This window comes from Rhinolophus sinicus, chromosome 10 (genome assembly GCF_057876585.1).
Source record: "Rhinolophus sinicus isolate RSI-liver-muscle chromosome 10, RSI-T2T, whole genome shotgun sequence".
NCBI classification, from domain to species: Eukaryota; Metazoa; Chordata; class Mammalia; order Chiroptera; family Rhinolophidae; genus Rhinolophus; species Rhinolophus sinicus.
Window position 1 is genome coordinate 2,948,456 of NC_142510.1, and position 22,329 is coordinate 2,970,784.

Consider the following 22,329-nt stretch of genomic DNA (forward strand, 5'->3'; position numbering starts at 1 on the left):
AAGGCAATCTAGGCAGCCATGACTATTGGGTACATAGTCATGTACCCTGGAACGTTGGACAATATTCAGTGTCTTTGGGCCAACGGGCCAGGACAGAGACAGCTATCACAGGACAATGACATTCAGCTGTTGTTGTTTCTAAGATTTGTGGTTAATACCTATTTGACAATAGTTATTGTGCAATGTTTATTATTAAATTGCATCAGAGGTTGGTAGGAACAGTTCGCTCCTGCCATGATTTTTGCCAAAACAAACAGAAGTTAATATTACAAGTGCTGTGCCCCTTTCTCCTACAACAGGAAGTGGGGACCGTGCTACCTGCAGAGGGAGAGGGAAGAGCTGTGTGTTTTGTTTGCCTGTCTAAGTCTATTATTTAGAATAGAACTTGGCACATGTTAGATGTTTGCCAACTCTTAGCTGAATGAATGAATGAGTGAATGACTGAATGAATGAATGTAGCATCAAAGGGTCAGAATGAATGCGATTGGGCCTGGATGTGACCTCTGGCGAGTAGATATGGGAAGCTGCGCCAGGCAGGAATTGAAGGTGTGTGTAATAGCCTAGGAGCCTAGACTAACATAGGGTTTAATTTCCAAGAATACTCAGGGTTTGTAAATTGGTGGCCTGGAAGAGTGAGTGTATTCCACCCCGGGGTCCATGTCGTGTGGCTTACAAAGCCCTTTCTTTTGTTCTATTAGGTTAGTGCAAACGTAATTGCAGTTTAAGAGGTTAAAAATAATCGCAAAAGACCGCAATTACGTTTGCACCAACCTCATACTATAATGAACTCTTAGCCAACACACACACACACACTCACACACACACAGAAGATTTCGCATAAAAATGTTGCGTTTCTAACTTACAGTAAAGTGTGTTGAAATGTGAGTCCCAGTAAATTCTATCACTTTGTGATGGTTTGGGTGGCGGTTAATTAGGCCATGCACCGGTGTCTGGGTGACGCTTGTTAGGCTGTAAGGGTAGGTCCAGGAAGCCAGAGGGAACCGAAGTGGCATGGCCTCTGGAGCGTCTTTACTAGGTGGCAGTGGCGGGACCTATGGTGCTTGTAAGGCAGGTTTCGAAATTAATTTGTTCATAGATACTTGTTGAAGGACTTTCAGGTACCGGGCACCGTGGGTCTGTTACTAGAGGGACACAAATCACAATGAAGGCAATGGACAAGTGAAAACAGACAGATCAGAAAGTGTTGTGAGAAGGAAAAGTAATGGGATCGGGGGTGCTGGCGGTGGGAGACATTTGGAGAAGTGGAGGAACCGCCCGTGACCGATAGTGATGCTATGAAACCCAGTGAAGCCTGGCCTTCCACAGGGGAGCGTGTGCTGGGTGGTTATCTCCGTGGGTCGACGTGGGAACTAACTAATAAAAACGTGAGGCAGATAAATGCGGAAAAGAGTGAAGGCATCACTTCCTCCTCTCTGCCTCCTCCCTCTCTGGCCCATCTCCTGGTCCAGGAAGTCCTGATCATCCTCATCAGATTCCTGGGCTGGGCAGTACTGAAAGTCAGCTTATAGGAAGAGATGGTTCAGCATCCTCAGATTGTGAGACCCGGTGGAATAACTGGATTTTAGAATTAGACAGCCTGGACCCAAATCCCGCTCCTTTACTTACTAGGTGTGTGATTTCGTAGGTTATGTAAAACCCTTGGGACCTCAGTTTCCTCATCTGGAAAATGGGGGAGATAAAGGGGCCCATCCAGTCAGACTATTAAATGGAAAATGCTTGACATGGCATATACAAAATGCTCCTTTTAAACGAAGGCTCTGTGTTCCTTGGAGTTATTACGGAAATTCAGAGACAGGGAACGAGAGGTGGGGAGGAACTACCCATGAAAGGCATAGAAACCTTGACTGCTAACATATGATTGCACGTCAATGGAAACCCCAAAATGGCACCGACTCTCCGACTCCATCTCAGGTGTATTCTCTCTTTGTACAAAGACAGTGATTGATGATTTTCACACTGTGGACGTCACCAGCTGGGACTTAGTAGCCAGAACACTGCCCGTCATCTACCCCAACTCTTAGTGTCACCGCCGTTCCCCTCTTGGGAAAAAGCAAACTGAGCCCTTGGTCTTTCCTGTAGAGACATGTAAGCTCTAGAGGCTGCAGGGACTGGTTTCTCTGGATATAGCCTAAAGCCACACTCAAGTAGGCAGCTGGCAGGAAGGACTCCAGCTGACTTGCTCCCCTCACAGGAAGAGGGATGAAGTGACCGAGCAATATGTGTCAGATGCTGTCATGTATAATCAGGGGCCCATCCCTTCCCTTGGGATGTGGCCTGAGGTCAATCCCAAGTTTGATGGGATGAATTCTGCTGAGACTCACCATCCCATTACTTGAAGGTAAGAATTCAGACTAACATGAGAACTTGCCCTTGGGCTCACTGATCTGACTGTGTACCAGACACTTTCCCCTGCTATCTTGTTTCTTAAATGACATGATCCCGGCAACACAGAGAAAACCACTGAGGCTCGGAGAAGTGAAGAAGCGGCCAGGCTGGGAAGGAACCCCCAAACATAAGCTTCTCCCACCACCCTGGGGAGCGGAGGCAGAAGCCACACTGTGCCCCTCAGCCTGCGAGGAGCGAGATGAGGCCCGCGAGGCCTGTCCCGCTCTCCCCCCGTCACAGCGGCTGCCTCACCTTCTCCATCTGGGTCCAGTAGTCGAACACATCCCTCGCAAAGTTAAATTCCTCGGGGTTATAGTCGTCACTCCATCTCGGGGTTCCAGCGTCCGACAAAGACTGGTAGTGCAAGTACCGAGGTGCAGGGCGGAAGCCACGGCAGGACGTGTGGATGCCCCAGAGGGCCCGGGACCTCAGCAGCCACTGCATGGGGGAGCAGTCTCCGGGAGCAGGCACAGAAGTCTCAGGTCCTCACCTGCCTCGGGAAGAGATGGCCGATAGGTTGGTCACGGAGTGGGCGGGACTGTCCTCCGCACAAGGAAAGCCCATGTCTGGTTAACTGCTGGAACGGTCGCTTTGGTGCAGCTCCCCGGAATTTGGAAGGCACAACTCACTGATTTAGGATTTAGGATGTCTCTTCCCAGCTGAGGAACCACAAGGCAGGGAGCTTTGGGGAGGGACTCTAGCTACTAGCTGAGGCTGACACACAGTCCCGAGGGTCTTCTCCTTCTTTGCGCCCCCTGGGATTTAAGCTCAGGAGGGCAGTCACATGGCCAGCCCCTTGGTGGTAGAAACGACTCGCCACTGGGAAAGCCCTGCCCCCCATGCCTGCCCCGCTCCGGAGACCTCTCTCCCTGGTGAGCCCCGCCCTGCGGTTCTCCTGAAAGCTGTTCTGTCTTCAGATCACCTTAGCCCCCCGCCCCACGTTGACTGGTCCAGGGTTGAGCAGTTGTTGCCCACGATTTTCAAGTCCAGACTGGCCTCATCATAATGTCTCCCCCCATGGTTTTGTGTGTGAGCTTGTTGCCCGAGTGTGCAGGCAGCCCAGCCCGTCTCTGGTGGCAGCCAGGAAATGCCCGTTTCGGAACTGTCGCTGGTTATACCTGTCGTGTGGAGGTAACTGCCCTGCATGAAACAAGAATGATGTGCAGAGACGTTGGCCTGAGAGCATCTCAGAGACATTCAGATTGCCAGGGCGTGGGCTTCCTGAGAGCCTCTGCACCTGTACCCCTCGCTGGTTAGTATCCCACCCGGATTCTGGGAGCCACAATGTTTCCTGCTGGAGACTAGGTTTCAGTCACTTGACATGATAAGGGCACCATCCTCAGGACCGATGAGGCTAATATCACAGCGCCTTCCCTACTGGACGGGGTCCTGGCCTCAGGGTCTTCCCCAGGATGGCGTTCTAGGCAGCCATCACCAATCCATCAGTGCTGAGCCGTAAAAATTAAACTCCTTTGCCACAGCAGGTCCCAACAAACACCCCTAACACGGGAGCAGAACCTGCATCTACTAGGGGCTTTCTTGAAGTTTGATTGTCAGAATTGGCTTCAGCTAGCACTCTCTTTCCGTGAGAATGTGGGCTGAAGGAAAGCCCTCACAAATAGCTGTGAGATTTAAGCCTTTTGTTGCCGCAGATGGTTCAGACTCCTTTCGCCTCAGTTTCAGCAGTCAGATAATTCGTTTTGACAGGACGCCCATCGAATGGATCAGTAAAACGTGACTCGGTTTGTTTCCAGGTGGTTTAGAGCCATACTAACCTAACCCCGTTAATCCTGTTGCTGTCCCCAGAACCCTGCTATGGATTCCTAGCAGGAAAGCCACTGCCAAATACATAATTGGGTTACTGTCAGCAGAAAAGAGGAGAGATACGTGCAAAGTTCATCCCTTAGAGTTCGCTTGTCAGTGTGAGTCCTTGGGCCATGTGAACTAAAATGTGTCCCTTTCCTGTTGGTGCTTGCCGATCAACGGTGCCATCTTTTATGTTACAGAGCACGGTTGGGCAAGAAAGACCCTGAGACACCAGCTGGTCCAGACCTGCCCCTCAAACGTATTCCCTTTGGCCCTCCATTTTCGGAGGGAAAAAAAAATGAATTGCCAGCATGTAACGTGGGGGATTTCATTTTAAAGTCTTGAATTGAATGAAGGTTTATCTTGAACACTTAGAAGGTCCGGCAATATTGGGCCTGTATTTCAGCCTGGCAGCCACTGGCTGGAGCTGAGAATTGTCTGCTTCATTTAAATAAATGAGAAGTTCTGATGTTAAATGACAGGGCGTCCACCACTTCACACCTACCTGCTTCTCCACTTACTGTACCTGTCCAGCGCCTGTGGACAATTGAGCTTAAACACCCTGATGTAGGCCAACGTCCTAAGAGGGACCAGATTGCCCCCAAAGTTTCCAGGCGAGTTTAGTAGTAGAGCTGGTTCTAGAAGCCTGCCTTTCCTGCTATTTTTCCCCAACACATACGTCCCTCTACAGGCGGATTTAAGCCAGAATACCAGATTCCGTTGCTACTTTTATACACAGGTGTGTGAATAACCTCAGCACCTTCCATAAAGTACCCAAGGGTTATGCGAACAACCCCTCAATAAGTGGCTAAAGACCAAAACAAAAAGGAGAGAACAAACAAGGAAATGGCACCTCCTTAAAATTCCTATGTTGAAATGCTAACACATCTCTCTTAATCAAGTAAATAGAGGTGTTTTTGGCATTATTTTACACATGTGCTTGCAGTTGTATGCTCCCAGGAGAGGCCCAACACAGCACACGGCCGAGGAAGACGGTGGCGGCTGCAAACATCCCCTTCTGGGCCAAACGCACAGCTTCACAGTCCAGCCCATTCCCTCAGCACCTACCTGACTCCGGGGAGTTTTCCTAACCTCTCTCTAAAACATGGCAATATTCACAGCACCTGCGTCCCAAAGTGGTGGTGAAGAATGAATGAGGTCCTGACCACAGATGGAAGCGCAGACTCAGCACAGATGAGAACGCCACATCTGGGCGTGATTGTGAATTCATACTCTCTCTGGGGAAACTGGCACGGAGTATTTAGGCGTCACCAAAAGAAATGGCTGCTCACCCTTTGGAGTTGGAGGTCTCACGCCAAGGAGCAGGGGTAGCTTTCTGGACGTGGACGCCACAGGGCCCCGCGTCCACACTAATCTGTAGGACGCTGATGTCCCAGTGTGTTTGTTAAGAGGGCTCCATGTCAGAGATACCCGTCTTTATGTGTCTGTCTCTGTCTCGTTATAAAATCTTTATAACTATCAATTTCTGCATCTATAGTTATGCCCATATGTATAGCCATAGCAGTATCTGCCACTATCTCTAATGACATCATGTCTCTATCTGTATTTATAACTATATCGCTCTCCATATCACTACAGATAACTATTGATATTTGTAACTATATCTGAAACTACATCTGTGTCTCTTATTTCTATATGTATACCTTTTCCTCACAATAATGCCCGATACGTTGGTACTCAACAAAATAAAAGATGCTTCCCTTTTTGTCATAATTCAGAAAACTGGAAGATGGAAATTGGGGAGAGAAAATCCAGTGTGCCCACAGAATGTCACAATAACAGATAAATCTATTTTTCATTCATCAGATATTTATTGTGGACCTACTATGTGCCACATAGGGGTTTAGATACCATCAGAGATTAATTAGACTGCCAGCGTCACCACCCTCTAAGGCCATCTTATGACACAGGTTTAAAGAACAGCCTTCTGAAGTACTTTGGTCAGTTTGACGCGTGACTCTGAGAGGTAGCTAGACTCATACTCTATGCCCGGGTACAAAGTGCCTCTAACAGTTCCTGCATCAGATCTTTGATTTCACATGTTTGGGCAGAAAAGAGCTATTTATTTCATGAGACGACACACTCCGCGTATCCTAGGGGAACCTAGAGTTCCGGAGCTCCACCGCCTACCAGCTGGGCAAACTTGGCCCTCTTCCTGCCTGTGAACTTGGAGGCACAGGAATAACACATACCCCCCCGGCTTCCCACAAGAAGGAGTGACAGGATCTACATAAATCACTTCGCCAGCATTGTGTATAATAAGGCTCCATACATGTTGAGGTGCCCGCTGACACCCAGCAAATTCTGAAGCCGACCGCCTAGTTAGATATTTTAAAAAACATTTTCTTTAAATGAAAGCCACTCCCTTTATGCGATGTGAACCCACTTCTGCATAGTGGAGTTTTCTTTCAAATAGTCATCTTCTGGGCCTCTTTAACTCCGCTCTGTACCCTCTGCCCACCGCCTACCCCACGCAGAGCTGCCAAACCTTAACTTGACCACCTTCTATGTACCAGCCACTCTGCTAGGCATATCAAATATCAATGTCGCCATCCTCCTTTTGCAGTTAAGGAAATAAAGTTACAGAGAAGAGACTTGCCCAAGCAAGGACGGTCAACCTGTAAGTTGGTTTGACCAGAACTTGAAAGTAGACTTTCAGATTTTAAGTTCAGGGCTCTATATATACTTACCCCCCTACACACACACACACACACACACACACACACACACACACACACACACACACACACACAGGCTGTCATTTGCCTGTCACTCGCCTCCGTCTTACCTGGTACTGTCTGGGAAACCGTTGGTGAAAGTGTTCTTGGATTGGTAGAGAAAGGACAATTCTGTGCCTTCAGTTCTCTCCAGTCAGCAGTTTTCAGGAATAGCTCCTGGCCACAGATGGGGGCAGAGAACTTGGCAGGGATTTGATGATTCAGAAGGGAGAAGACAGAGAAAACAGGTTAGAAAGCAATCACCAGCCTCTGTGGAAATAATCAGAAAAACAAACTATAATGAGATCGCCTCTGGCTCTCGGGGGATGAATTGCGGTGTAAATGAACAAACCATCGAAGGGAGCAGGTTCTCTGTTGCTCCCCTTTCCCAGCCCCGTGCTGCTAGTGTTTTCATTTCAGTGAAAGCCTAGTGGCTCGTAGTGAGAGCCTGTGTTCTGGAGGCAGAAAGATTGGAGTGTAAGCCTCAGGTCTGCCACCTGTTTGACCTTCACAGACCTCCTTTCTCTGCACTTCAGTTTCCTGCTTTGTAAAATGGTGATGGCACCTGTCTCCTGTTTTGTTGTTGTCATTGTTAGGATTCGATGAAATGATTCGTGAAAGGCATGTAGCGCAGTGTTTGGCGTAATCAGCGCTGGATGTTTCTATTCATTTGGGAGCCTCAGTGGAAGTTAGGGTTTTTGAACCCCAAAGTCTTGAGCTTAAATTCTGGCTCAACCACTTAGGAGATGACCCATGTGCAAACCATTTACCTATTCGAACCTTGGGCTTCTCATCTGAAAAATGGAGGAGTTGAGGTCATTAACAGGGTTTGTCCCGTGGGATCTCTGAAAGGATCGCGTGGTGGAAAGCCTGTCGACTACCTACGCCGGAAATGTAGACGCTGAGTTGACATTGTTACTGCACCGAATAAGCCTGGATTGTCACAGGTACTGGCTTGTATGGTTAGTTTTCTACTAGAGTGTTTTGGGGGTGCAGCTGGGGGGAGTGCCAGTAGCCTGGCCCAACTTCCCCAGTACCTTTTGCCTCCCAACCTCCACTGAACCAGGCAGAGGACGACCTGTGTTCAGAGTCACCACCACAGGCCACTGGCCACACCTGCCAGGGCAGAGGGGCAAGCCTGGCTTCTAGAGCTGGGTCTGGCTGTCGCCGGGTGATTCATTCATGAGAAATCTCTAGCTCAGAAGAGGCTTTCAGTTTTTGGAGAGGACTGGGTGAGAAGGCAGGGCTTGTTGACTGGCCACAGGACGCTAAAGATTAAACACCAAAAGTATCAAAGTAAAACCAAACCAAACCAAAAACCCTGTTGTTCAAGCAGAAGAAGCAGTCACTTTTGAGAAGAGAATGGGGACAGGAAGGAAAGTCCATGTGACACTCCCTGGAGCTCAGTGGCCTCCCGTGTGGAGCTGTGACATCAGCGTTGGGTCAAGAAGACAGGTAGCCGGGGTTTCAGTCTGGCTTGTACCCGTTGCCAGTTCTGTGGCCTTGAGCAGGCTTCTTGTCCTTTTGTACCTCAGTTTTCTCATCTCTAGCAATGGGCATATGGGAGAGACAGTAGAACTCTCTGAGGACTTTATGCACTTTTTCTGTGTTCATCTTGAAGCCTCTCTTGCAGTTAGAGTGAGGCCATTGGAGTCCCGTTCTGGTCCGTGAACTCCTGACGGAAGTGACACGAGTCACTTCTGGTCTAGAGCATTTACGGGCAGGCGTGAGTTTCCTGTGCTCTCTTCCCCTGACTCAGTAGCCCTGAAAACCACGTGTGGAAATGGTCACATCAAAATGTGGCAGAGACTCCATCAGCTTAGCTCTCTGGGTGATTTTGTACAGCCTGGTCTCCTGTCAGCCTGAACACTTTCCACCCGTTACCCTCCTTCATCCTCTAATAAACCTATGGTGTATTCCTTCCTGCATTCCATAGCTATTTCATGAGCACCCTCTAGGTACGGATATAGCTGTGGACATGTCAGGCAAGGTTACTGCTCCCAAGGAGTTTATTATATTCCCACGATAGGGAGGCAGAAGACAACAAGCAGAAGGCAAGTAGATAGGCAAGAGGATTTAAAACGGAAACTAGAACAAGGTCATATACTAGTGTGACTGGGGCGGGGGGAGCCATGGGAAAAGCGTTGCAAGCTGGAGGCAGAGCAAGCACACAGTCTTGAGGCTGACATTTTCAAGGAATAGACGAGAGCTGGGGTGGCAGAGTACTGAGGGAGGGGGAGAGAGAGGAGAGGTTCAGACACAGGCAGGAGACAGACCACACAGGAACTTTCTGGCCGTAATAAGGAGTTTGGATTCTGTACGAAGTGCAATGGGGAGCCTTGAGAGGGTTGTTAAGAGGAAAGAGACATGATCCAATCAAGTAACTCGTTTCCTGGGTGACTTAGTTTTGAAACACAGCAATACAGGAAGGTGAGGCCTTCAGAAAAGAAATGGTCAGATTTGTATTTCAGAGAGCTCGCTGGCAGTTCTGTGGAGAAGGGAGTCTAAATGGTAAGAATGGATGTGGGTCTGCCCCTTAGGAGATATTGCTGTGGTCTCAGCAAGTAACAATGGCAGCTTGGACGACACTGATGGCAATAAAGGTGGGACAGGTGGTGGATGTGGGATGCCTCTGAGATACCATTAGGAGGACTTCCTGACAGTCCGGCTAGAGGAAATGAAGAAAGAGGGGCCTTGAGGCCGAGTCTTAGGCTTTTGGCTTCTGCAGCGACATATGTCATAGGTCATGTTTTATGTCTAGAAACTGATGCTGACACGATTCCCTAGCACGTTCAAGGTCTCAAAGGCTGTAGAAGGCAAGGACAGGACTTGGAGCCATAGGCTGCCCTGCTCAAGCCTCCTGACCATATTCTCCTTCTGTCCTACCTGCCACCCTTCTCCATCGCTGATTTCCGGCTTCTTCCACCAAAGGAATAGATATGAGTTGTTCAACTGAGGCCTGTCTGGTCCTGGGTACTGGATGGGAGGGCCTCCCACTGTCTTTTTTTTTTTTCTTTTGTATTATCAATTTTTTATTTTTATTTTTTTATTAGTTTCAGGTGTACAAAACAATATTAGTTAGACATTTGCACCCCTCACAAAGTGATAACCCTCCCTCCCCCAATCTACTACCTCCCTGACCTCGTAGAATGCTGTGACAATTCCGTGGTCTCTAACATTACCTAGGCAACCTCCACCCTAGGAGAAAATAGACAAATTCTTCAGCTCTGAAATTGAGGACACTGCAAAATCTCAGTGCGGTTTTATCTTTCACCAAGTGACAAGAATTCATCAGTGCGTCCCCCAGTCATTTCAGAGCCAATATTGCACGGACTTGTGGGCGAACCATTAGAACTGATGTTTGGAAGACACTCATACATCCTCACATGGAAAATATGCACAGTGCTTTCCAGATGGCAGCGGTTATTGTTTTTTTAAAACAGAGACTCTAGAGGCAAATGGGGAGACCTGAAATTCTTGTCTCACCAAGTATTAGGTTACACAGATCCTTGGAAAATTACTGCTATGCGTGTTTTATTTTCACCTGAAAATAAGAATAATGGTACCTGCCTAGCATTGATAAGAGAATTAAAGGGGATAATACATGTAGTCTGCTTAGAACAGTGCCTGGCATATTGTAAGAGTATTGTTATTGAAGGGCAATGGGAAGAGAGAAGAAATAATTGCTTCGTAAGGACCTCTTGTTTGAAGGATTTTATAAACAACCTCATTTATACGTGTATTACTGCGTCATCATAGGTATTTTTTTTTTTCATTATAGAGGTGAATAAATTGAGACTCAGATATTTTTCATGACTGAAAAATATTGACTCAAATTTAATGAATGTTGATTATGTTCTAGGTACTGTGACAAGCCGTTTACATGTATTATGTCATGTAATATAAACATTGTGTGGAAGGTACTATCATTACTACCGTTTTACCAATGAGAATATTGATGCTCAGAAACTCTAAGCTTCTGGCCCAACATCACACAGCCAGGAAATGGCGGAAACATCAATCGAATCAAGGTCCACCTGCCTATAAATCTTTGGCTCTTGGTCACCATATTTATTCACCGGTGCAGGTTTGTTTTGGGAATAATGTCCAACTCAAACAAACCAGAATTTTTTGCTAATCCGTTGTTTTGATTTCTGGTGCCAACCTCTCCTGACTCTAAGTGCAAAGAGCTCTGAAGCAGAGCAAAGCCGAGTTTGGAGCTTGTACGTTGATTACAATGCAAAATGCTCTCCTGGCCTGGGAACTCCTAACATGTATTATCACAAAATAGCGTTTATGGGAGGGCAATTCATGTTTTCAGTTGAATTAAAGTGTACATACTCACAATTCCTATAGGTGGGTGGCAGAGGTTAATCAAATCATTCACAAGTAGGATATAATTACAGAACTCTCACTCTAAGTAATGGAGTAGTATCTCCCATAGCACCAGCTTTCTGACAGATACCAACTATAAACCCTGGGCAAAACATAAAAAACAATCCCAGAATGTACTAGTGAGTGACCAAAAGCTGTCAGGAGATGGAGGGAGTCTACCTTTGGAGGAAATGAACAGCACTGAGTGAGCTTCAAGAAAGAGAGAGCCAGAGAAGGGAATCCTAAAATTCTATGTGTACATTTTGCCCAAATTTATGGCTGTTCCGCCAGCTACACAGACTCCTTTCAGCCTCAGGCTAAAAGAACTGACAAGTGGCTGTTTCTGGGAACTGCAGAGGGGACAGAGTTTGGAGTTTGAGTATGGCCAAGTTAAAACAAGCAAGCAAAACCAACCAACAAAATAAGTACGCTTCAGAAAAACAGAACAAAATCCAGAATCGCTACAACATGTTATAGACAATGTTCAGCATAAAATTCAAAATTACTAGACACACAAAGGAACAGGAAAACATGACCCATTTCCATGAGAAAAAGGACATCAATAGAGAACATTAATGTTCTAATGACCCATATCTGGGATTTGTAGACAAGGAATTTAGTAACTGTGCTATACCTTTAATAACTACGCTCAGGAACTAAAGTCAAATATGCTCATAACGAACGAAATAAAAACATTTAGCAAGGAAATGTAAATTATTATTATGATGTTTTTTTTTTAGTTGAGAATCTTTAACTGAAAAATACATTACCTGAAAGTGAAGATTCACTGAATGGTGGCCTTTACACCATCAGATTGGAAATCACTGAGGAACTTCCCAAAGGAGGATGCTTTTCTTCTGGGCATAACCTGCACAACCCTGGGCGACAGCCTCAGTGACAAAAACTGGGTAGATCCGAAGGAGGACAAAACTACCTGAGTGTTAATCAGGAAATGGAAGGTGATACCTGGATCATTACCAGTGGGTTGGGCATAGAAATAAAGGAAACGAGATAGCAAGCCTGACCAGAATGGGCAGGGCAAGGAATGAGGCCCTTTTCTGTACCTCTCAACACAACACGACATCCCAGCGGCCGCTGAATGTGCCCAAGGAGGTAGGCGTGGCGGTGAGCCTTTATTGTAAGTCTTTCGGAAACAAAACAAACCCCTGTCAAAAGTACACGGTTCTATTGATTCCACCCCAGATACTTTCTATCCCTAAAAATGGAAGGGGGGGGGGGAATGCAATCAGTGGGATTCTTACCTGCTGAATTTTCTCCATACCATTCCCCACCACTTATCTTATTCTGTATTTTGCTTGTCTTAATTATTGTCTGCTTAATTGTCATCTTCCCACTCCTACAGCGAACTGGAATGTGAGTTCCGAGAGGGAGGGAATTTTCTTTGTTAAAGCTGTATCCTCCCTGGGTAAGACAATACCAGTACTAGAAATCACTAATAAATGTTGAATAAATGAATGCAAGGCCTCGGCATCCCCCCCCCCCCCGGTGGAGAAACCGGATATTGTCTACATGCAGTTGAGCTTTGTTTTCCGTTTGCTTCCTTCTTGGTTCCGTGGGCCTGGGAATCTTGCGGGAGGTGGGGGTATCCGATCCAGAACACACCTTTATCCTGACAACTGAGCCTTATCAGGTCACTTCTCGGGTCTTGCTCTGCCCAAGAAGGCCATCTCTAGAAGGAAATGGAGAACTTGGAGATCAGGTAGTCTGATGCAAGCAAGAATCCCGGTAGTGACGGGGAGCTCACTACCTCCTAAGCAGCCCACAGCCCTAGGGGGAAGATGTCATTTTCAGTAAATTCTGAGGTTGTTGAAGCTGAGATCTGCCTTCATGCCACGTGCCCTCGCTGTTCCTAAGTGGGTCCTGGAGCCATGCAGACTCCTGATGCCCATCCAGGTCCTTGGGTGTCTCATCCTGGGCTCCTTGGGAAGTGAATACTCCTGGGCTTTTTGCCCTCCCAAGTGACCAAGACCAGGCAGGACGGCCAGCTCCTGAACACCAGGAGAGCATCTGCCTTTTAGGGGAGTGAAATGCTGACTGCGATGCTGACCCATGAGCATAAGTCAGGACTGTCGTCATGGACACTTCTGGGGAGATGAAGAAAGGATCTGAGAGACAGTGAGTTCTCTTATAGGCAGAGGCCAGAGGAGGCTCCACTGGGGTGAAAGTCATTCTGACGGTAAATTTAATCTAATCCAATATCTCCAAAATATTATCAATTCAACACGTCCACATGTCATCAATATAAAAACCATTAATGAAATTTAAAAAAAGAAAGAATGGTATCATGGTGGTTGGGTTAGTAGGGAACCATGAGACAGGGTCCCTCGAGGGAAGGACGGCAAGTTCTAGTTTGGACATGCTGACAGGCATGTAGATGAGCTCTTTCCCTTGAAGTAGCATTTTGGGTTTCTTCGGATAAATACCCAGAAGTGGGATTACTGGGTCCTTCTTTGTCTCTTGTTACAGCCTTTATTTTAAAGTCTGTTTTGTCTGGTATAAGTATTGCTACCCCAACTTTTTTAGTTTTTGGGTTTTTGTGGGGTTTTTTTTAATTTCCATTTTCATGACATAACTTTTTTCATTTCTTTACTTTCTGTCTGTGTGGGTCTTTCAATCTGAAGTGAGTTTCTTGTAGGCAGTAGATATCAAGGGTTTGTTTTCTTATCCATTCAGCCCTCCTATGTCTTTTGATTGGAGAATTTAATCCATTTACATTGAAAGTAATTGTTGATAGATATGTAGTTATTGCCATTTTATTATTCATAATTTTGATTTTTTTTTTCCATCTTAAAGAAACCCCTCTAACATTCCTTGTAATACTGGTTTGGTGGTGAGGAACTCCTTTAGCTTTTTCTTGTCTGGGAAGCTCTTTATCTGTCCTCAGTTCTAAATGATAGTCTTGCTGGGCAGAGTATCCTTGATTATAGGTCCTAGGTTTTCATCATGTTTAATATTTTGTGTCAGCGGCTTCTGGCCTGCAAAGTTTCTGTTGAGAAATCAGCTGACAATCTTATGGAGGCTCCCTTATAAGTTACTAGTTGCCTTTTTCTTGCTGCTTTTAGGATTCTCTCTTTGTCTTTAACCTGTGCCATTTTAATTATAATATGTCTTGGTATCAGCCTGTTTGGGTTCATCTTGTTCGGGACTTTCTGCACTTCCTGGACTTCACAGTTTCTTTTCTTCACCAGTTTAGGAAAGTTTTCAGTCATTGTTTCTTCAAATAGGTTCTCAATCCCTTGCTTTCTCTCTTCTCCTTCTGGTACCCCTATGATGAGAATGTTGTTACGCTTGATGTCATCCCAGAGGTCTCTTCAACTCTCCTCATTTATTTGGATTCTTTTTTTTCTTTTTGTTGTTCTGGTTGGGTGTTTTCTGCTACCTTGTTTTACAAATCGCTGATTCAATCCTCTGCTTCATCTAGTCTGTTTGTAATTCCTTTCAGTGTATTCTTCTTTTCAGTCATTCTTCACTCCTGACTGGTTCTTATTTATGGTTTCTGTGTCCTTTTTTATGCTTGCTATCTCTTTGTTGAAGTTCTTACTGAGTTCCTTGAGCATCCTTATAACCACTGTTTTGAACTCTGTCTCTGGTAGGTTGCTTGCCTACATTTCATGTAGTTCTTTTTCTGGAGTTTTCTCATGTGCTTTCATTTGGGACGTATTAATATTTCTTTGTTTCCTCATTTTGGCTTCCTCTCTCTGTATGTTTCTATGTATCAGGTAGATCTTCTGTGTCTCCCAGTCTTGGCCAAGTGGACTTATGTAGTAGATGCCCTGTGGGGCCCTGGCACAGACTGCCTGGTCACCTGCTCTGGGTGCTCCAGGAGTGTCCCCTATGTGAGTTATGTGTGCCTTCCTGTTATAGTTGAGCCTTGATTGCTATTGGCACATGAGTGGGTGGGATTGACCCTCAGGCTGACTGGCTGTGGGGTTTGGCCACGTCCACAGCTTATGGGCTGCTGTGCAGTGTAGGGGTGGGGTGCATTACCCTACTGAGTGGGATTTGCTCCAGTGGGCTCTGCTGCCTGCTGAGACTGCCCTTTGGGTGTGACACTTGTGGGGCTAATTGGGTGGTGCTCTGATGTGCTCTGAAGCCAACCTCCAAGTACCTTGGTTCTGGAACCTCTTGGGAGGGGCTCTGGTGCAGGCCCAGGTCACCCACTGCCTGTGACCAGCTGGGGACTACCTGGCAGGAGCTACAAAGTGATCCATGGTTGTTCACTGCCTGTGCTAAACCTGGAGGCATGTGGGAGAGGCCACGCTGTGAACTGAGGATGGCTGCTACCAGTGCTGGGCCTGGGGTAATTCTGCGAAAAGCCAGGACACTGCCACCTGCCTGCTCTGTTAAGTTTCAGCTCCTAATAAAACCTTGTGCAGTACACAAGTCGGGTGAGGCAGGGTCTTAGTGAGTCAGTAGAGTGGAAAGATTATGGTCACCAAGTTAGTATAGACTCTGGTTTGGTGCCAGTGCTGAGCCTGGAGCGACTCAGCAAAAGTCTCAGAGCACACAGAGGCCATTCGCCCCCAGCTGGGGTCTGTCGGACTCTGATAGTTTTCTGAGAATATGCAATGCCAGCGGGGCTGGCTGCTTGTGAGAAAGGGCCTCTGGCATTGGGGGAGTTGGGTGGGGCGGGGTCCCAGCTGAGTCAGCAGGGCGGGGCTGTGGAGCTCACCTGACCAATCAGATTCAGATTTGGCCGTAAGCGTAGGGGGCGGGCTCAACACAGGGAAGATGGCTCCCAGCTGGCTCTATAGGAGGACCTCTCACAGGGAAATGGCGACTGTCCTCCAGCCGTTGCTCTGAAGCCACACACCTCAGGCTGCCCCGAGTCACTGTCCCCTCACCGGAGCCCAAGGTGAGTCACTGGGAGCGAGTGAGTCTGCACGCGGGCCGTTTAAGAGGTTGTCTGGGTTTCCTGCCACCTTCCGTCTCACCTGGACGGTCGGAATCCCCAGTGTTTTTCACAGCCAGGTGTTGTGGGGGCTCCTCTTCGTGGTACCAGTGCTCTGGGCTGGGGAGCCTGGCGTGGGGCTGGGGCCCCTCACTCCTCCGGGGGGAACCTCCTCGGCCGAGATATCCCTCCTGGTCCTCAGCCGCCACATGCAGGTGTGGGACCCGTTTTGCATCTGCCCCACGTAGGGCCAACTCGGCGTCGTGGCTTCTTCATATCTCAGTTATAAAACTTCTGTTCAGCCAGACTTCAGATGGTTCTCAAGGTTGATTGTTCCGTAATTCAGTTGTAATTTTAATGTGTTCACGGAAGGAAGCAGGCACAGTGTTTACTCCGCCATCTTGGGTCCTTCCTCCACACTGTTCTTTCTGGTTCTGTTTGGTCCCATCCCTTCCGTTGTCTGTAATCTTGCCCCATTCTTACTGTAATGTCTCTCAAACGTCAGTCGGGTGCCTCACCTTTGTTTTCTTTATTTTCTTTCGTTTTGCTATAACCATGCTGTGGGGGCAGAGCCCCAGAAAGTAGTTTCCAGGCTCTCGGCCTCACGTGGAGGAGTGCTGGCTCGGGTAGTAGATGGCCGTCAGCTGTGGCTGATTGGCCGTCAGCTGTAGCCAGTTAGCCAATTAGCCGCTAATGTAACTGCTGCGGCTACGGAGGAGAGAGGAAAGAGAGGAAGAATGGGGGCTAGCAAGAAGATGGCGGCTGGGCTGGCAAGTGTGGATGGCGGTTTGCGGACAGTGTGGATCCAGCCTCCAGTGAGAGTATAGTGCCGCCAGCGAGAATATAGTGGTATGACTCCCCCATCTATGGCTCCGTGGGTGTTCCTTTTTGGCCTCACCATATCCTGCGTTATGTGGGGAGCGGGAGCAGAGACCCCGCAGGCCGCCCCGCACGACACATGCACAATTACCTGTAGTCTTATTTACTCAATATTTTCCTTTACATTGATTCCCTTAAAAATTAAAAGAAAAACAAAATATATATTAATCATCCAAATGAAACTCCACACCACTACCGTAATTAAGAAACTAATTTTAATTGCCACGATGGAAGAAACTGAAAATAAGTACCATGAAAGCACAAATTGTTGTCTTTAAACATGTCATGCAGGGTGTCATGTGGGGTGGCCTGTGGGGTCTCTGCTCCCGCTCCCCACATAAGAACGCAGGACATGGTGAGGCCAAAAAGGAACACCCACGCTGCCATAGGTAGGGGAGTCACACCACTATAGTCTCGCTGGCGGCTGGGTTGGAGACACAGAAAGCTGGAGCCACACTGTCTGCAACCCACCATTCTAACTGCAATTCGAGCTTGCGAGCTCAGCCACCATCTCCTTGCTAGCCCCCATTTTCTGCTAACGTAGCCGCGGCAGTTGTATTAGTGGCCAATGGCTCACTGGTTACAGCTGACGGCCAACTATCCACAGCTGATGGCCATCCACTCACAGTTGTTGGCCACTTACTACCCGAGTGAGCACCCCTCTATGTGAGGCCGAGAGCCTGGAAACTGCACTCCTGGCTCTGTCCCCACAGGTTGCCTGCCCGTGTTTGAAACTAGCCTGGGTCTCTGTTAAAAATGGGAATTAAGCTTTCGTCAGTTACTTATTATGATGATGACATTGTGTAACAAACAATTCTGGCCTCTCGGTGGCTTCCACCAGCGCACAGGTGTTTGTCTCACACACCAGCAGGTTGTCTGGGGGGCTCAGCTTTAGGCTGTATGTTGGCGTTATGTCTGCACCATGAGGGTTTCCTTCTGGCACCAGTGCCTCTCCAGATCAAGTCGCTATGTAAGCACATTCAAAACCTCTGCTTGCATCCTGCTGACGTTCTGTTGGCCAAAGCCAGTTATAGGACCATGCTTGAACTCATGGCGTAAAGGACTGTATTCCTGCCTCCAGTAGGGCTTGGGTGGGGGCAGTGGGTGAGCAGAGGGTGAAAATTTGCTGAGTAACAAACTCTACCATGAAGGGAAAAAAGGCACAGAAGTAGCAAACCTCTAATTGACTTGATTGAAGCAACTGGGAAAAGGCTCTTGAACCCCCTCATAATTTATGTCCTAGTGGCGAGCTGCCTCTGGTTCTGAACCAAATCGGGGTTCTTTTACCAGGGAACAAAACGGTGTGCAGACGGTGTTGGCAATGGCCATTGGGTAGGTGTATTTGTCTGCTAGGACTGCTGTAACACAATACCGTACTCTGGGTGGTTTAAACAACAAACATTTATTTCCTCCCAGTTCCGGGAGCTGGAGACCCAAGATCAAAGTGCTGGCAGTGTTGGTTTCTCGTGCAGGTGGCCATTCTCTGGCTGCCTCTGTGTGTATGCACCCCTTGTGTCTCTTTGTGTGTCCTAATCTCCTTATCAGGACACACCAGCCAGACTGGATCAGAGCCCTCCCTGATAACCTTGTTTTAACTTAATCCCCTGTTGGAAAGCGCTGTCTGCAAACACAGTCCCCTTCTGAGATCCTGGGGATTAGGGCTGCAGCATGTGAAATTTGGGGGTCTGTGGGGACAGAGTCCCAGAGAGCAGTTTCCAGGCTCTCAGCCTCACAGGGAAAGGTGCTGGCTCGGGTAGTAGATGGCCATCAGTTGTGACTGGTTGACCATCAGCTGTTGCCGGTTAGCCACTAGCCACTGATGAGAACTGCCATGGCTGCATTGGTTGGTTGGCAGAGAAGTGGACGGTGCGTTGCAGATCGTGTGGCTCCTGCTTCCTGTGTCTCCAACCCAGCCGCCAGCGAGACTATAGTGGTGTGACTCCCCTACCTATGGCTCCGTGGGTGTTCCTTTTTGGCCTCACCATGTCCTGTGTTCTTGTGCGGGGAGCGGGACCAGAGACCCTGCATGACAGGGACACAATTCAGTCCATAACGGTCGGAGAAAAGCAACGTTTGCCACATGTGGTCAAGTCCCTCCTTCAAAAGTTGCTGTCTTGACCCTGTAGCTTTTTGGTTCCTTCTCCTTTCAATTAATGTTTATTAAAAAGAGTCACCTCCGCTCACTGCTTTTATCTCCTCATCCCTCACTGGTGGTCCACACTATCCGTTTTCTTCTCCCGTCGTTCTGTTCTCACACCCCGCCTTTTCTGAAGCGTCTTTCTCAGGATTGCCCATGGGAACCTCTTCCTCTAGTTTCTCTCGCAACATTGTTCTCCCAGAAGTCATCTTCAGCTGACATGTGGTGACAGAAGTCATCCTGTCACCCCATACGGACTCTGCCCATCTCACTCACTCCTAGCCTCTCTCTCTCAATAATTGCCTAAGCCACATTGAAAATCTTTAAAATCTTGACCTCTCCCCTGAGTTCAAACTCAAACATGCAGCTGATTACTCGATCTATCCAGACCTCAGTATTCCATAGATAACAGAGATAAATGAACATGACCGCAACTGACTTCCATGTCCCGACCTCTAAGCCTGCCTGTCCCGGAGAGTAACCATCTCCCCCGTGTACTCAATCAGAAACCTAGACTCCGTCTTTCAGCAGCTCCCTTCCCTTAACCTCACCTGCCTCATTTAGTCACTAAGTCACCAAGTTCCAGGAAGGAATTCTTCTTCTAAGCATTTTTCAAATTATCCTTTAACCCGTTCACTCAGTTACCAGGGTAATCATTTAGAATTGCATGGTTGACCGAGTACGTTACGCTCCAGATGAAGTCCAAATTCTATCATGCAATCCAACGACCACCCCTCCTGTTGTTTCACAACTTGAACCTGGTCTTGAAATAATACTGGGTGTAAGTGAGGTGACTGGCGTTCTCCAGGGTCAGTCCTCCTTCTGTCTGAATAATAGCAGCAAGCCTGGGATACCTCGGGCCTTCAACAGGAGTCATGCACGTCATATACTGTGTCACGGGGACTTGCAATCATTCTGGGGGTTACTGGGGTGTCTCAAAGGGTTTTACTAGACATGCACATGAGGTGATCTATCTTTACCTCACCCTGGAAAAGACCAGAGTTGGGGATTTCATGGCTGTCACAGTAAACCAGTCTTTGTGAAATGTACGACCAATGTGATTGCTGTATACAAACCGTGTGGAGAAGGGAGGAGAGGCAGAACCCAGGTTTTGAGTAGGTCATAGGTTTCCCCCAAAGGCATGGGTTCCCGTCATCCATCATTCCTGAGCCTGGAGAAGGTAGAGAGCGTGTGGGCCAGACACCGAGTCAGGGGCTGCGGTCACAAACGTTCTCACCGTAGGGTAAAGATAGCAGTGAAAGTGTCAGAGTGAGCAATCTGCCAGTTTCAGTTTGGGGAAGCTGTCAGTTCAGTGATTTCCCCTTACACGCTGACGACTCCCGACTGTGAAAAGCAAAGTTTTACTATTTGATTAGCAGAGTGTGCGTCTCTACTACGCCAAACACAAACCGGGGCGTGTTTTAGTGGACTCCAAAGGGCGTACATCACAGTATAGCCACATGCCGTGGGTACCTTAAAAGATGACCGTAAGAGCCGTGCTTTGTCAAGGGCCGGAAGAGAAGGCAAGCGATCCAATGGCGGGCGCAGGCGTTGTCGGCCGATGAGAGTGTGTTTGCACCTGACACTGTCGTTCCCCAGCTGGGTGACTCGGGGGGATATCACTTACCCTCTCCAACTCTTAGTTTCCTCCTCTGTAAAATGGGGAAAGCAGTAGTACCTGAATCAGAGGGTGACAGTGAACATTAGGTGAGATTCATGTACGTGTCTGCCTGGTGTAGTGCCTGACGATCCGTGATGGGTTTTATTATTGTTACCGTCGTTGTTGTTGTTACTGAGCAGCAGGAAGAAGAGTCGTAGACCCGCAGAGACCCTTCGCTTTCTTCTCCAGCTCACGTGAACCTGCGGGGCTGGGGGTGGGGAGGGGGTTCACCCTCTGTCTCTGGGTTGTAGGTGAAGCCCTAGTTGTCCTCCCCACCCTCCTCCTCCTCGGATCCCGGTGCTGGGGGTCCCAGAGGCCCCAGGAACTGAGTCTGTGGTTTGTCCTTCAGCAGCGCCTCTCTCCCCTTCCGTGCTTTCCCCAAGGACAATCCTTCGGATCCTGATTTTTAAATGATTTTCTTACTTGATTCTAGAAAGAGTGGCTACCACCCCAAACAAGAGCCATGGAGGAAGGGACACGTTTCTGAGGGGCTTAAGCTGTTCTCACAGGTGTGCTCTGGGGTCTGTAGGTGCCGCATGGAGATGAAACACGATAGTGTTTATACAATGCCCACGACAGTGCCTGGCACATGGCACAGGCTCCGTCAATGGTGGTCCCCCTCCTCTGCTCGTGGTCGCCCCAGGGTTTGGGGTGACGTGGGGATGAGGGCAATGTCCCAACCACATACAAAAGCCTCTCTGTACGGAGCTGCGTCTCGGGTGAGATGGGGGGGGGAGCCATAGCCTTCCATTTCCTTCCTAAGATCCAGTTTTCTGCTTGATTTGGTTACTGTCTGTTTATCTGTCCATCTGTGGGCGTCATAAGCTTCCCTCCCTCCCTCTCTTTCTTCTTTCAACGTCTAACACGGCTTGGGAAGGTTCTTCTGGCTTTAGGAGCTCCGGAAATGTGACAGCTGCCCATTGTCTTTGAGGCCCATGGACGTGACTATCCGCCAGATCAAAACTCAAATTACGACTCTGCTACTTGACTCCCCTTTCAGCTCCTTAGCTCTATGTCTCAGTGCCCTCATCTGTAAAACAGACGATCACAGCTCATTTCGCAGGACTGTTATCAGAATGACATACGATACTGAAAAAGAGCTCCATAAATGGTCATCAGAGTTGGGGGTGAGCGAGCGGCAATGACACGTAACACTGAATAGACTATAAATTGTTACACTCTAACGCTATGTACTATACACAGAACCATTGCTACACACACACGCAGATTCCTGTTCCTGGGATTTAGCCCAAAGAAATAAAAAAGGAAAGGAGCAATATTTCAGCTACAACATAGTCATTGTAGTGTTGGTTTTACTAGTAAAAATTTAGAAATCGTCTGTTGACCAGCAAAAGGCATGAAGAATGGCAGACTCATACCATCCCCTACTTTGTAGTCGTTGAAATCACGCTGTAGG

The 22,329-nt window shown here is 47.9% G+C and overlaps 2 protein-coding genes across 6 annotated transcripts in view; one reads left to right on the forward strand and one right to left on the reverse strand.

Moving 5' to 3' along the window:
• LOC109458176 (acyl-CoA synthetase medium chain family member 1) overlaps positions 1-12,224 on the reverse strand; it is a 34,469-nt gene extending 22,245 nt beyond the window's left edge. The window contains exons 1-3 of one of the 3 annotated variants that reach the window (XM_074323128.2): positions 12,095-12,224; positions 7,022-7,151; positions 2,659-2,896 (exon numbers count right to left, since the gene is read on the reverse strand). In XM_074323128.2, coding sequence (XP_074179229.2) covers positions 2,659-2,850 — 192 coding nt within the window. In that variant the 5' untranslated portion in view covers positions 2,851-2,896; positions 7,022-7,151; positions 12,095-12,224. Of the gene's footprint in view, positions 1-2,658; positions 2,901-7,021; positions 7,221-12,094 lie in introns of those variants that run through there. The other 2 variants (XM_074323129.2, XM_074323130.2) reach the window with 2 other exon arrangements.
• Positions 1-22,329, forward strand: part of PDILT (protein disulfide isomerase like, testis expressed) — a 123,327-nt gene that overhangs the window by 54,128 nt on the left and 46,870 nt on the right. Inside the window, exon 1 of one of the 3 annotated variants that reach the window (XM_088801193.1) lies at positions 16,044-16,200. The exons of the other annotated variants lie outside the window; for them this stretch is intronic. The gene's annotated coding sequence lies outside the window, so the exon portion shown is untranslated. Of the gene's footprint in view, positions 1-16,043; positions 16,201-22,329 lie in introns of those variants that run through there. 3 annotated transcript variants of the gene reach the window in all.